Source organism: Aptenodytes patagonicus, chromosome 22 (assembly GCF_965638725.1).
Source record: "Aptenodytes patagonicus chromosome 22, bAptPat1.pri.cur, whole genome shotgun sequence".
Classification (NCBI taxonomy): Eukaryota; Metazoa; Chordata; class Aves; order Sphenisciformes; family Spheniscidae; genus Aptenodytes; species Aptenodytes patagonicus.
The window spans coordinates 6,931,535-6,946,688 of record NC_134970.1 but is presented as its reverse complement, the minus strand read 5'-3'; the positions used below and the strand labels follow the sequence as shown (position 1 = coordinate 6,946,688).

General features: G+C 60.5%; 2 protein-coding genes across 3 annotated transcripts in view; both read left to right on the top strand.

The window, feature by feature from the left end:
* TNNI1 (troponin I1, slow skeletal type) overlaps positions 1 to 15,154 on the top strand; it is a 279,093-nt gene that overhangs the window by 32,437 nt on the left and 231,502 nt on the right. The gene's annotated exons all lie outside the window — the stretch shown is intronic.
* Positions 1 to 15,154, top strand: part of NAV1 (neuron navigator 1) — a 64,242-nt gene that overhangs the window by 20,716 nt on the left and 28,372 nt on the right. For both annotated transcript variants that reach the window (XM_076357860.1, XM_076357859.1), the window contains 2 exons: positions 10,878 to 10,980; positions 14,586 to 14,951. In XM_076357860.1, the coding sequence (XP_076213975.1) occupies positions 10,878 to 10,980; positions 14,586 to 14,951 (469 nt within the window). The remainder of the gene's footprint in view (positions 1 to 10,877; positions 10,981 to 14,585; positions 14,952 to 15,154) is intronic.

Below are 15,154 nucleotides of genomic sequence, written 5' to 3'. Positions count from 1 at the left end.
CTGGGGCGGGGGGAGAAGAAAGGCTGAGCCCTCCGTGCTGCCCGCGCCGCAGGCAGGAGATTCAATTACCCCTGCGCTCGCACAATGGCCATTTATCTCCGGGAGCAAAACCCTGGTAACCATCAGGGCAGAGCGTGAAGGGCTGATTAGAGGGTGTGCGGGGAAGGGTGCCGGGGTCGCGTGCAGACACTTCCCTTCCCATTTCCAGGGCTTTCCATGGTAATGGCTCCTATTTTCCTCCGTTGTTAGGACGTCACTCACACGCGGCTCAAATGACATCTGTCAAAACATGTCCCCCCCCGTCCTTGGGGCTCCTGGGGAAGAGGGATCCGTTGGCCCCGTAATAAGCCTGACATCAATTAATCATCAGCCTTAAAAATTAGCATCGTGGCAGTACACGTTGAAGGGAAACGATTCCCCAGATGGAAGCAAAAATAGCCTCGGTTATCTCCCTCATCCCACGGGAGGTGGCAACAATAGATCCACTAACGAGCCTGGAACTCGTTTAAGCTGGGTTCGCCCCCTGGGGCTGGGGGAGCCCGAGGTGCACTGCCTCCTGCCCTGGCTCATCTCTTGAGGTGCCCTTGGGGGACCACCTCGTGCAATGGCTGATGACCTTCCTTGGGGTCTGGTCCTGCCCGCAGCCAGACCCTCATGGGCTGGCGTCCCCTGGTCTTTGCAGAGAGCCCAGGGTGAGCTCGTAAGTGCTGAGCCCCTTCCCGAGGCTGAGGGTTTGGAGGAGAGCAGCACTGCAGGGGTCTCGTTCTTCTGGAGCTCATCCCCAGGCAGCTCAGGTGGGCAACGACAAGGGTTCATCCAGTGCCTCAAGGACAGGTCCTGCTCTGGGCGGGCCCTTGCCCCTCTCCAGGGTGGCAGCTCTGAGCAGTGCCGGTGCCCGTGGCAGCTTGGCAAGTACCTTGCCAGCTCTGATATTCAGGAGCTTGGCAATGGACTGGAGGTCTCCAGAGACCCCCTGTCTGGGAGGTGACTTGGGCACCTTCCCTGGAGGTTCACGGTGACCTGGTCTTCGTGCCCATGCCATGCTGGGATTTTCCATGCTCAGAGCTGCTCTCCCTCGCTCCCAGGCAAGCTGTAACCTGAGTGAGCAGCTCTGCCGCCTGTAGCCCCCTGCAACTTCGGTTTCCCACCCCCGTTCCTTGGCAAGGTGAAGAGCTGCTGCCTTCCTCCAGCACAGGCTGCGTTTTAGGTCCGTCTTGGTGGCTCTGATAAGCAGCTCAGCGCAGAGCAGCTCTGCATGCTGCGGCTGGTGGGGGAGCCATGGAGGACATTTTACATTGTTGCTGGAGACGCACGAAGGCTCTTTGGCTGATCTGGTGATGGACAGACAGACCAAGTGTCTACCAGAGCCCAGCTGAGGCTGGGGAGAATTGTGTTTGCAACGCATTGCTCTGCACAAAGCTCGCAGTCACGAGGCGAGGGGGACAAAAGGCTCCCTGTTTGCTCCGTCCCAGTGGGTGCAATTCCAACAGTTAAAAAGCAAATGTGAGTTGTTTGTCTGTGTGAATATAAAGCTTCCCCAAGCATGGCCGTATTCTGGCTGGGAATGCGGAGTTTGGCTCTGCTAATGACTCTGTTCTCCCTGCAAAACGGAGCCAACTCGAGCCAAGAGCTGCCCGTCCGGGCCCTTCCCCGCTGGCCCTGGTACGGGGACGTGGGCTGGGGAGGGGACAGGCTCCTGGATCTGATAAACGTCCTTTCAGCCAGGCTTGGGTGCCTGGCGGAGAGCAGTGGGGAGGGATGAGTATGGGGACCTCTGCCCGCTGCGGTCCCGGGGGTGACTGCCACCCATGAGCATCCTGTCAGAGCCTGGGATCTTCTCCCGTGCCCAAGGCATTTGATGTCCCCAGCAAAAGGGAGCCCTGGGCAGGGTGGGCTGGCTCCCTTGAGTTGTCAGATCTGCTGATTTGGGGCATCTGACTGAGAGTCCAAGGGCTGCTGTTGCAGATTGGGGAGCTCCTGAGTTGTGTCGCTCCTTACCTGAGTTTGGGTGGCTGCCCTGCTTGAGGGAAGGCCTGTGAATCCCCACGGCGCTGGGTTTTCATCTGTGTTTTTATTCCCAGACCAACTGGAGAAGAAAGGGGATGGGTGCACGTGGTTGGAGGTGCAATGGCACAGGGCATTGTACCAGCGATGTGCCCAGTCCTGGGCAGCCCAGTTGTGCCTAGGAGGGGGACAGGCAGTTGTGAAACTGCTGCAGGACCTGGGGGTGAGCGCGGGTCTGGGGGCAACGACTGCGAACCACGTGCTAAAGCCAGGCTCCGGACATGGACACGTCCACAGCATCTATGTGGAGGATCCTCAGCAATAATGGGGCCATTGAGATGGTGCCAGTGCCCAACGTGGAACAAGCGCTGTGTGTGGCTGGCTGCGTGTGGCTCCCCTGGGGGCACGTGGCACTTAACCCCCATGTTTGTGGCAGCCGAGCCGTGCTGAGCACAGCCCATGGGCATCTCCACCCTTGCCCAAGGGTCTCCCTCCTCCCTGGCTGCTTCTGCGTTCATCCCGTGCTCCCCTCAGCTCGCTCGCTCTCTGGGCCACAGGGGCTTTGGAGGAGGGTTGCGCACAGCGAGGGAGGGTGGTTATGGGAGGAAGGACGTGGCCGTGACTGGCCATTGGCCCTGTGCCCTCCGTCACACTATGGGATCCCTGCCTGGTCCTCAAGATGGAGCCAGAAGTGGGTGCAGGACTCCCCCTGTGCCCACGCCCCTCCTCCTCCACCAGGCAAAGCCTGGAGTGGGGTCTGGCGACGTCCCCAGATGTAGGGCACATCTGGAGGGCACCGAAGCAGTTAAGTGAAGGGCTGATTTGTGCTATAGAAACCCGCAGTTCCTTCCTTTGATCCTCTGAATCAGCCCATTGCCTCCGTCGTATAAAGCCCCATTTATCTCCGCTCTTCCCAGTAAGTTTGAAGGCGGTCGCGGCTCGTGGCTCCTCAGCAGCAGTGAGCTCGCCCGGCTTTCTCTTCCGCTGAAGCAGAATCAGGTGAAATCTCTATGGCAACTAGCAGATGACAGCGAGTCTTGTTGCCTTGGAAATGAGGCAAGGAAAAAAAAAAAAACCCACCCAAAAAGAGCCATCTGGAATTTTGAATTTCCACAATGTCCGACCCACGTCTGGTGACGCGTGGGGAGCAGTGAACACGCTGCTGCCGGCTGCTCCGGGGCCTCTGAGACGGGGCCAGTCTGCACCTTCTGCCTCGCTGTGGGTTTCCCCCCCCCTCCCCCTTTCTGGCTTTTTTTTTTTTGCGCAGGGTCTGCAGCATCGCCTTGGAACGTCTGCTGGTGGCTGTGTTAAAGGTGTTGTGTGCAGAGCATTTGGGGCGCCTGAAATCCCTGGGCTGAGCGCAGCTGTGCCACATTGCTGGCCAGCACGGTGCTGGCACACCCTGATAACGCTAACCCCTGGGGGGACAGCAAACTCCGGGGAGGGGGGGAACTGAGGCACAAAGCGCTGCATGTCCGGCCTGACCCCACTCTGCAAGGGCCCCAGCCTAGGACAGACCCCAGGTGCAGTGACCGCTAGTGACACCGTCTTCATGTGCCTGAGGCCACAGGGCTGTTAACTGGGGAGTTAGTGTCACCATGCATTTCTGCCGCTGTGTGTGCCGGTCTCTGGAGGCTCTCGTGGGCCTCAGGGCACCCCTTGGTGCATGGATCCGGCCCGTCCACCCGTCGTCTGCAACCCCCCTCCTTCCTAAACTGTGCAGGTGTTTCCTGTGGGTTATTTTGGAGACCCGCAGTTCTGGGGACGGGGTGTTGGGATGCTCCCAGCTCCTCCAACGCCTTGCATGAGCAGCTTTGGAGACAGCTGTGTTGCAGGGGTGTGCAGTGCCGCATGCAGGAGCAGGGTCTGCCCCGACACGGGGGATTCTGGGCGCTCCCAGCTCATCAGTGCAGGGGAACGGAGGGCGGCGAGGAGGTGGGATGCACGGAGTGTTGAGCAGCTAGAGGCTCTCACTGCTAAAAAAGGAGCTGTAATTTGGATGCGCAGGTGGGGTGGTTTGGGTCAAAGCGCAGCATCCATTGAAAGAATAACCCGCAAATGGGCTGGAGGCCCAGTCTGGATCTCTCCAGCGTGTTCACTTGGAAACTTGTGTATGGGAGAGACCCAATTAACTAGATTTATGGCTGCTCTAGCCTGAGAAAGTCTGAATCCCTTTTAAAAGCTTGGCTTGCTGGAGCCAGACGGGGTCCAGGCTCCAGGTCTCTCAGCCCTGCCCTCGTTACAAGCAGCGATTCGCAAGGCTTAGCAGCAGCGATCACCCTAAAAGTGCTGATTCGGCTGAAGTCCCGGCCTGTCACCACTGTGCCGCCGCTAATTTTCTGCTCTCGCCTGCCAGCGGGGAGCTGATGGCCCCCATGCACGGTGTGGGGCTGACTCAGCCTGCACCAGCTGCAGTGATGGGGACGGCTGTGGTGATGGGGATGGCAGGTGCAGGCAGGGGAAGGGGCTTCCTTCCCCGCTGCAGCCACGTTTGGAGCCTCCTGCAGAGCCATGTTGTTTTGCAGAAGGGTCCAGCAAGGTGTGAGACATGGGGTGGCCATGCCAAAGCAGGGTCCTGCCACCGCTTCTCCTCTCGTTGTGTCCCTGCAGGAGCTGGTGCTCCCTGGGAGGCTCAGACTGTGCGTGGGGCACGGTGTCCCTGCCAGCGCTGCCCACTGTAACCCCATTGCCTGCCCTGCCTTTTGCTGCTTGGCCTTTCCTCCCTCTACCAAGGGCGAGTGCTGGACACGCTGGGCTGCATCCAGCCTCCTCCCTGCAGCCTGCATCCCACCGGGGTCTCAGGGCTACATGCGGGGTGGCAGCAAGCAGGGAGCTGAGCCTACCTTGGCTGAAGTCAGGGACAGGGACCCATCCTAAAGTATCTGCGGCATCCCCTGAATGTCCCCTGTCCCTGTCGGCAGGAGACTGTGCCTCTGCGTCCCCAGGGAAGAGCACCTCCAGCTCCGTCAGCCCAGGGGCTGCTGCCTTCATCCAGGGGATGGTGGCTGTGCTTTCTTCCCTGTCAGTCTGCTCAGGGTGTTTCAGAGGCGCCGGTCACCCGTCTGGGTACCCAGGCACCGTGTTACCAGGGTGCTGGATGGCACAGGGCTCCCAGCCCCATCCCTGCCCCTCGGGAAGCATGACCCACTCCCAACACCGCTGCAGGAGATATGGGGTTGGCAGCCAGCCCTTGGCTCGCGCCAAGAAGACCCTGGCAATTAAAGCAATTAAACCACGGTGAGTGCTAACAAACCTGCTGCCTTCCGATGGGGTGGGGCAACAGGTTTGCAGGAAAGGGTGAGGTGCCTTCCTGGGGCACTGGGCCAGGGGGATGTGCTCTGCCCAGCCAAGGTGCCCTGGGGCATCTCCTGAGAGAGATGGGTGGTTTTGGGGGGTCCTGGTACGTCCCTGGGGGGAGCATGCAGGGATTGCAGGGCTGGGGCTGGGCTGGAAAACGAGGTTGATGGTGGAAGCAAACACTGTGGACCTGGCAGTGACCCCACAGAGCCCTGTTAGCCATCTCTGCTGCTCATTTAGCCTGTTTGGTAGCTGTTGGGGGGGAAGAAGAGAATTAAGCCACAGGGAGAAGGATTGCAGGTTGTGACCATCCCCCTGCCCAGCCATCCGGGAGCGTGAATCAGAGCTGGATGTAAGAAATGCAAGATAAAGCCATTTTACTCCATATGGAAAGACTCTGCTGTCGGCACGCCAAGACGCCAGTAACCGAATCGCGCGCTGCAGGGTGTAAGCAGGGAACCCGCATGGCTCGGCAAGGTTTGCACTGGGCTCGGGTTCTTGGGTCTCCCCTCGGGCCAGCAGCCCAGCTGTGGTGGGCTCTGGGTGCCGGAGCAGAGGGTTTGCAAGGAAAATAGCAGCAAAATGACGCCTGGGCTGATTCATTCATAAATGCAGCTGGGAGCACAGGCTGAGGCAGCGCGGTGGGAGAAGCATGTATCTGCGCAAGGGTTTATAGAGCCGGGGAGCTCGGCTGGGCTGGAGGAATCTCACAGCCCCGGGAGAATGTTTTTTATTGCAGAGTTTATTAGTGTATTTTTCAATGCACTGGAAGGAATTGAGCAACCAGTTAAAAATGTTTCACGGCCTGGGGAAATTCGTTGCAGCTACTGTGTAACAGGGGCCCACCGTAATGGCTCAGAAACACCACGAGGCCTTTTACAGCAAATTCCCGCCTGCCATTAAAATCTTTACTGGATCGCCAGGCGCCCTTTCTGAGTCTGATCTTCTGAAACAAGACCGGTTGGGTCATGGGGGGCAAGAAAACATGCGTGCGAGTGCCACGCTCATGATGAGTGTATGAACACAGATGCAGACAGTGCATCCATGCAAGCCTAACGTGCTCGTGCCAACGTTGGTGTCGGCTGCTGCCATCCTCGTGCCTGCATACATACACGTGGGCACGCGTGCAAGGTTGCAGGCATAGGCGTGCACATGCACCTTTCTGCAGGCAGAGGGGTTTTGCTACCATGTGGCCCGCACATGAACATATGCATGATGCAAACAAGCGCTCGGGCGGCACACACACACATGCGGGTTTCTGTGCCAAGGCACATGGGGCACACGTGTCCCATGGACGCGGCTCTGCCTGGCCCCAGCGGGAGCTGTTGGCCACATGCTCCTTTGAAATGAGCTGTCACGAGCCATTTGGAGTTGATGATTTCCTCATTCCTTGACGTACTTGGCCACGTCGGCAGCGCCCGGCTGTGGGGAGGTGGCTGCGCCCCGTCGTGCAGGTAGAGGAGCTGCCACCGCTCGCTCTTGGAGGTGATGGGAAGGGCTGGACGTGAGCACAACTTGGAACGCCCCGGTCTCCTCCGGCCCTGGCTCTGCAGTGCCCGGCACAGTCAGACCCGCAGCACACAGTGCCTTGCCCTGAGCCAGCCCTTTGCAGCACAGCTCTCTCCTTCCCCCTCCTCCTCTTCCTCCTCCTTGGCTGCCTCCAGCCCCACATCCTGCCTCACCGATGCTCCTTCTCTTGATGATGGTACCTGCTGCTTCCCCGGTTGTGCAGGGCAGGAGACGGGGGTGATGGGTGGGGGCCGGGCACCCACAGTGCCAGGTAGCTGTGCTGGCATCCGCTGTCGTGTAGCAGGCAGTGCTGCCAGTGTGGAACACAGAGGCAGGCGACGGAGGCCGCGCGGGAGAGTGCTTGCAGATGGTGGGGTGGTCAGGGGTGGGCTAGGACTTCCTGCCTCAGTTTCCACGTGTGCGAAGCGGAGCCGTATTGTGTTTGCCAACGTTGGAGAGAGCGCTGAGAGCGCTCAGTTAAGAAAGGAGCAGCGGCGGGGGCCGGGGGGGGAGCCGGGAGAGCTGCCCAAGCACGGCTGCAGGCAAGGGCAGGACAGAGAGCCAGCAAGGGCAGGTTAGACCCAGCTTGGCTCAGGGGAGAGCAACTCAGGCAGTGGGGCCTGGTGGCCTCCCTGCACAGGGCTTGGGGACAGTGGCTGCGTCTCGGGGCTGCCCTCCTCTGCGTGGCCGGGCTAGGGGAGCACAGGGCCGGAGCCAGCACATCGTTCCCTCCGTGACAGCAGGACAGAGCCTGCAAGAGCGGCGGGGAGCTGCGAATGGGGCTGCAAGCCAGCCTGGAGCCGGGGCGGAGGGGACGGCCGGTCCCTGAGCCTGCAGCCCCAGCAGAGTGGGGAACACTGGGGGATACGTCCTGGCCATTGCTGCTGGGAAAATGAGCCCGGCCGAGGCAGGGTGTCCAACTGACCCCCCTGCGGCATGGGCTGAGCTGTCCCTGCTGCTTCCCGCTCCGGCAGCTGGAAACATCTGGCTGCGGGAAGCTTGCTAAATCGATGCGGGGAGGAATCCAGCGTTCTCCCTCTGTTCCCACACTCCAGCCTCTCCCAGCGGCTCCGGTTTCGGCTCAGCTCTGGCATGCTGCGGCTCAGCCAGCTCTGAGACAGCCCCCGGCCCCTCACTGCACCTGGAAAGTGGACTGCGGGGGGCCAGTGTCACCGCCCGTGCCCAGCACAGTGGGGCTAGGCGGTGGCACTTCAGCACTGGCAGCGATGCAGCTAGCGGGATGTGTGCCAGAGGTGGGCGAGCAGCTCCTCAAGTCCCAGTTTGGCCCTTTCCCAGATGAGAGCTGCTGCTTTTCCTGGGGCAAATCCAGAGGCTAGAGCGACCTGGACTGTCACCTGAATACTGGGGGCCAGGAGAGCAAACTGTGCCAGGCATGGATGGCTGATGGTGCTGCGGGTGAAGCTGGGGATGGAGATCAGTGCCATTGCCCTAAAACACCGGGGCTGAAGCACCCTCCAGCCCTCTGCCAGACACCCAAGCCTTTGGATGCTGCTTCTTACCTTGGGTGTCCTGGGGGTCCTCGCTGCGGGGGGTCCCCCAGCAGCGCTGACAGTGCAGGGGGAGGTAGCACCCACCCTGGCCTTGCACGGGGGATTCAGTGAGTGCTCACCCTGGACCCACCGCTCCTTGGGATGGGGTTGGCTGTAGCAGCCCCGCTGGCAGCGGTGCCTGGGGAGGAGGCAGCGCCAGGCCCAAGCGCTGGCTTCGTGCCCGGGGGATGGCTGCGGGTGGCCACGGGGGAGGCAGCCGGGGTGTTTTTGTGAGGGAGCTGTGCCCAGGAGGAGCACGCTGCCGAGCTGGCAGGGGGGTGGGAGCTGCTGGCAGTGCCAGGGGACAACGGTGGCTCTTCCATCCCATGCTGCTCTGTCCCGCCCCAGCCCACAGGGACACGGTGCTGCCGGGGTGTGCGTGCCACCTTCTCCGGCTGCGGGAGCCGGGCTCAGGGTGGACAGCACCCATCGAATGCAGCCACGGTGGAGGAGCTGAGGGTGCTGAGTCCTTCCCTGCATGGACCCACCTGGGGACACTGGTGGGTGTTTTATTGCTCTTCCCTAAGGTTCGGATGTGCCTCCCCTCCAAAATTGATCATTGCCCTACAGACCGCACGTGTGGTAGCAGTGGACTTGGCCTCAGGTTTCTGCCCTGCCATTTCAAGCCTGAAAATCTGTCTTTCCAGGCAGCCCAAGGGCAGGACCCGGCAGCTTTGAGGTGCCCCTGCTCTGCCAACATGGCCCTTTCTGCCTGCCCCAACAGAGTCCCCTTGTCCCCAGCCGCAGAGCAGGGTGGGCACCAGCCTCCGGCACCAAGGGCCTCTCGAGCCTCCTCTGCACCCTGGCTCTGTGTGCTCAACCCCCTCTGCTCCAGCCCTCCATCTCTCTGCCCTTGCTGCCTGCACATCCCCATCCTGTGGCTCTGGGGCACCGGTCGGAGGCTCTGTGCCTTTGATTAACTCCTCCAATGTGCACGGGCCATAATGAAGATTTAATAACAAGTTCATGACTTGCCTTCCTGCTAAGCTTGTTCTGGGTGACTGGACACATGCAGGGCCAGGTATCCTTATGCAGCAGCGTGTGCTGGCCGCATTGGGTGCCCCGTGGGCTCACCAGCCCTCTTACCCTTGTCTACAACTGGCTTTAACCTGCTTGATTTAACCTGTCTCATCGGGGCTGTTACCGCTCATCACCACCTTCCAGGGTCACGCGTAAATCGGAGCTGCTTCACTGGTTTGAGGTGCTCCTGCCTGGGCTGGTGGGCGAGCAGAGCCCAGGGATGGGGCAGCATCACCCATGGGTGCTGCCTGCGGCGTGTCTGATGGCGCAGTTGGTATGTGATGGGGACAATGGGACACGAGCCCTGCTTGTGCACTGGGCGTGTGGCCATGCCGTTGCGGGGAGCCTGGCAGGGTGTGTGCCGGCGGTGTCCCCCCAGTCCCTGTGTCGCTGCAGCTTACACGATGCTGTTGCAAATCCCGAAGCACTGGTTGCCACGTTACATTAGGAGGAGCCACATCCAGCGTCCCTGGCGCCCGCTGTCACTGCGGTTCAATGGCAAGCTGCGGCTGAAAGGCTTGAAATCGGGGATCAAAGCTGCGGTGGCACAGCTGTTAGCCGCTGGGGATGCACATGAGCAGGTCAGGGGTGCGGGGGCTGGAGCTGTGGCCCCGAGCCCAGCAGTGCTGCATGGGCTGTGCCAGGAATGACCCCCCTCCTCTGTGTGTGTGTGCGCACACGTGTGTGTGTGTGTCTTGGGGGTGTGTGTGCACACGCTTGTGTGTGCAGGTGTGCATGTGTGTTTGCAGGTGTGTATGCATGCGTGTGTGGATGTGCATGTGTGTATACACACGTGTGTGCACAAGTGGTTGTGGTGCAGGTACATGCATGTGCACACGTGCAAGTTGGGGGGTGCATACCTGCCTGTGTGTGTGCATGCCCGTGCTGTGGGTGTGCACACCCGGAGAAGCCCCAGGGCAGCCAGAGCTCAGGGGTTTCCAGCCCTGGGCTATGCCCGTGGGGGGCTCCGTCTCACCAGCTGCTCCAGCCCCCAGCAGAAGCAGCCGCCTCTCCCCGGGCACGAGGCAGGAGAGGGGCTTGGCTTGCACCACTCCCCGACATCTCCTCGGCTCCTGCTGGCTGCGTGCTGAGTGGTGCTGCTGCAGCGCCTGTGTCCCCAGGCCGGAGCACCCCCGGGGCCTGGGGGATGCAGGGGCAGGTTTAGGGACGTTCTCCCAGGACGGCTGCTCCTGCATGGCCCCATGGAGCAGGGTCACAGTGCTTCAGGGTTGCCTGAGTGTAGCTGACCTGCTGTCACCTGCGTGGGTCCTGTGGCCCCACTTGGTCCGCCCCAGCTCATCCTTTCTGGACCAGACATCCCCACCCCAGCTGCAGCACCCTCGGGGGTGGCATTTCGTGGTGGTGCAGCTCCAGCCCGGTGCGAGCCCTGCCCTGTCCCCTCCCAGCGGGCAGAGCAAGAGCTGATGGGCACAGCCGCAGGCAGAGAGGTGCAGGAGCCATTCATCCCTTTAAAGCCGCCACCTTGTCTCTCTGCAGACCCCGAGTCCCAGAGGAAGAGGACAGTGCAGAATGTGCTGGACCTTCGGCAGAACCTGGAGGAGACCATGTCCAGCCTGAGGGGCTCTCAGGTGTCTCACAGGTGAGGCCTCGACACCAGACCCCCCCTACCCCTTCCCCACAGCCAGCGTCCTTCCTGGGCAGCGAGGGAGGCCAGGGCGGCTGGGAAGCAGCTCTGCTCCAGGTGAGGGCCATGTGGGTGGGAAGGAGCCGGCTGTGCCCCGTGGCCTGGGGACCCTGTGCATGGGGGCTTGGAGAGATCCCCCCAAATGCGTGGGGTGTTGTGCGCGGGGCTGCAGCAGAGCCCTGTCCCTGGCAGTGCTCTGGGCCCGACACTGCCTCACATGCTCTGGGGCAGTGGGGATGGGTGGGGGTGGCATTGAGGGGAGCCAGCTGCCCTCAGACCCCAGGCAGGGACTGAGGTCTGTTCCTGGTGGTCGGGTGTCCCCGTATGGACAACCAGAGGTGAAGGTATCCCCTGCACCTGCCCAGGTTTGGACCACAGGTTCCATCCCCATCCATGACTCAGTTTCTCTACTCTGTGTAGAGGTGATGATGGAGAAACCCTTGGACAGAGCTGACCAAATGCCCAGCAGCCCACAGGCAGAGGTGGGGTACCCTGCCCAGAAGGGCTGGCAGCACCCCAGCGTGGCAGCTGGGGCTGGGGGGATGGCAGGGCTGGGGACAGGGTGACCACTGGGTGGTGAACCAGAGCAGAGTGCCTACCTGTGTTCAGAGGTCTCTCTGACACATGCCTGGGACTACCTGTGTCCTCACCAGGTCTCTCACTTGAGACCGCTGCAGGGTTACTGCTCTGCTCTGGACGAGCTCAGGGTCTGCATGGCAGCTCCAGCCTCCTGCCTGGCTCCCTGTCGGGACTGAAGGGGCCGGACCCTGCCAGTGGTGGGCCGGGGGCAGTGGGTGGGGAGGGGACGTGTCCCCAGGGCATCCTCCTGGCCCCCACCCCGCTGGTGCAGCCGTGTTATGAAGCCTGGGCTTTGCAGAGAGGCCGTGTTGCGTGTCAGCGAGTCGGGAAAGCCAAGGATGCGGCGAACATCCTTCTCCTGGTGTTTGTTGCCACCTCGCGGTCTCCCTCGATCCTCATTTTTGTGTTGGAAAGGGCAAAAAGCAGCAGCTTTCTCCCCCCCCCTTCACCCACCACTCATCATTACAGACCTTCCCTGCGTCGCCCCTTGATCAGCTTCATCCAGGATGAAGCAGCCTGCTTGATTTAGCTCTTCTTAACCCAGAAGCTCGTCTAGACCTTGCTCGTTCTTGCTGCACTTCCCGGATCTTTTCTGAGCCGGAGGCAGCAGAGCACTGGGGCAGTGGGATTTGCACGGGGCTGCAGAGATATTCCCCAAGCTGGCCATTTCCTGGAATTATCCATTACAGCTCTGCCATCCCTTTGCTCTGCGTAGGAGCTGGTTCACAGCCTGGTGCTGCTCACGCCGAGTCAGGGCTGCTTTGTGTTCACTCGCGTTTGCTTCACGTTTGCTCTGCGTTCGCTTTGCATTCATCTGTGTCAAACTTCACCCGCCGTCTTCTCACCCCAGCGCTCAGCTCCTTTGCAAATCCTCCGTCAGCCCCGGTCTTAGGGAAATAGGGCAAGGATATTAAGGGTGATTAAATTGGTGTTGCTAGTGCGTTTTGACTCTTCGCTATCACTTCCTTTTCTTGATGAGTTATGAGTACATCATGTGGCGGAGGCCTCAGCCAGATCACTGCCACAGAAGAAAGTGACTATCAATAGCCTAGGGATGCCTACCTCTGCGTTCTGTCCCGTAAGCGGTTCTTAAATACATGAGGATCTTCCCTCTTATCCCATGGCAGCCGAGTTTATTTGGAAGCTTAATCTGCCTTTGTCGAGGGCACTCATCCACCACCTCCTGGTAGCCTGCAGCAGCCTTGGCAGTGTGCTCCCTGCATCCCTCCAGGAGCTCCACCGCGGTTGTGAGCCGGATTTTCCTTTACCAAAGCTGTGTCAGCTCTTCCCCTGTATGTTGTAATTACGCACATACCCACTAATTCTGCTCTCGGGAACACTTTCTACAAGTGTGTCCAATATGGATGTCATCCGTGGTCCTCTGGACGTGCCCTGCATCGCTGGTGTCTCTGTAGCTGCTTTGGGCTCTCTTTATTCCTTCCACAAACTATTGCTCAAATTTCTCTTGTTCTCCTCGCTGTATTCTTCCATCCAGTGGCTGGGGGCTCAGCCTTTGCTGTTTCCTCGCTAGGGCACAACTTTGTTCCTGAAAGACATCATCATACTTCTGGCAGCCTTTGCACCCGGCTGCAGGGCTGCACTAGCTTCCTCGGGGTCTTGCTTTAGTCCTGCACGGAGACGTGGTTTGCATCTGCTCCAAGCTGCCGGCAGAACATCCTTAAATAGCCTTTGTGCTGCCGACAAAAACTAAACCCTTTTAGCTGCCCCTTTTAGTTCCGCTTTAACAAACTTCCTAGTTTTTTATGTAGTTCCCTGTTTTAAATTCAATACTGCAGCTGGGGTTTGGCTTTTGGTGCTCCTGCAGGAACGTTTAATCCAAGCTAGGGAATAGCTCACTGGTAGTAACGTTTGGAGCCAAATCGAGGGTTGTGGGTTCCCAAGTAGCTGCTCCAAGAAGTAATCATTTTTGATGTCTAAATTTAGTCTCAGCATCACTCCCTGACATGCCATTTGCCCAAAATACACCCCGAGGGGTGCGGGGAGAAACTGAACTCCCCGTTCCTGATGCGCTCGTGGGCTCTGGGCTGGCTGGAGAGCAGCACGCTTGTGGGCAGCCCCGTGGGGCTGGACAGCCCTCTCTCGGGGCATCCCCTCCTGCCCATATGTGGAGGTTCACTCTGCAGGGGTTCGGCATGGGATGCTGATGCAGGGACCTGGTTCCTGGTTTGCCCCTCGGCATCCTTTCGCTCACAGCCACCGCTCCCCAGCATGGCCCACTGCCACGTCCCCTGGGATCAGTGTGCCACCACCCCAATTCATCCTGTCTTGGGTCTGGGGTCATATTGGGGTGCAGATGTTGAAATGCTGGGGGGGAAATGGTTGAGGAAGAGCAGTCCAGGCTCAGGGGAGCATGTCTGGGCTTTCCACTAAAGGCTCCCTATTGGTGGGGTTCAGCACAACTCGGGTTGGGGCCGGGGCCGGTCTCCAGAGAGGTACGGACCCCTCTCCCACAGCATGTTTGCAGCCAGCCCTGGTGGCACCCCTAGCCCCTGCACCGAGGTGGCTGGATCGGCACCCCCAGCCCCTGCACCGAGGTGGCTGGATTGGGCCGTGCAGGGGGCATCGCCTCTGTGGGGTGGTTGGGGCTGTCGGGAGGCACAGACCTCCCCATCCCACCCCACATCCCGCTCCACAGCCCCTGGGGAGAAACGGGCATCACCAGACACTGGTGGGTGCTGGTGGTGTGGATGTTCTAGTGGGTCCTGGAGCATGGGACGCTGTGCTGGCACCAGGCAGTGCAGGAGGGGACCATCCCCTGCCAGCTGAGATGGAGAGGGTCAGGACAGACAGTGTCCCTGCGCCCACACTCCTGGGAGCCTCTGGCCTTGCCTGGCTGCCTCAAAATGAGCAGTTCTGTTTTCTGAGCACTTGCAGCCCCAGTTTGGGGGGTGAGGCAGGGCACAGACCTCCACCGCCTGCCGTGCCCTGCCCTAACCCCCCCCTGCACCCTGTCCTCGCAGCTCCCTGGAGATGACCTGCTATGACAGTGATGAAGCCAACGCCCGGAGCGTCTCCAGCCTGTCCAACCGCTCCTCCCCGCTGTCCTGGCGCTATGGGCAGTCAAGCCCGCGCCTGCAGGCAGGGGATGCACCGTCGGTCGGGGGGACCTGCCGCTCTGAGGGCACCCCCAGCTGGTACATGCACGGCGAGCGGGCGCACTACTCGCACACCATGCCCATGCGCAGCCCCAGCAAGCTGAGCCACATCTCCCGCCTGGAGCTGGTCGAGGCATTGGACACCGATGATGTGGAGCTGAAGTCGGGCTACATGAGCGACAGTGATCTGATGGGGAAGACGCTGACAGAGGATGACGACATCACCACAGGGTAAGTGCCCGTGCCGGGGCTCGTGCCTGGACCGGGGCTCTCCTGGAGGTTTCATCACCTCCTGTTCGACCAGCGGTGGAGGGGCACCAGGTGCAGCAAGGGCAGATGGAGGAGCACATAGATCACGGCCAATCTGGCTGGGTGGATCGTGTCCCTGTGTCCCAGGAGATGCTTTCCCACCGGTGAGGCAGTGTAGCCCTTGC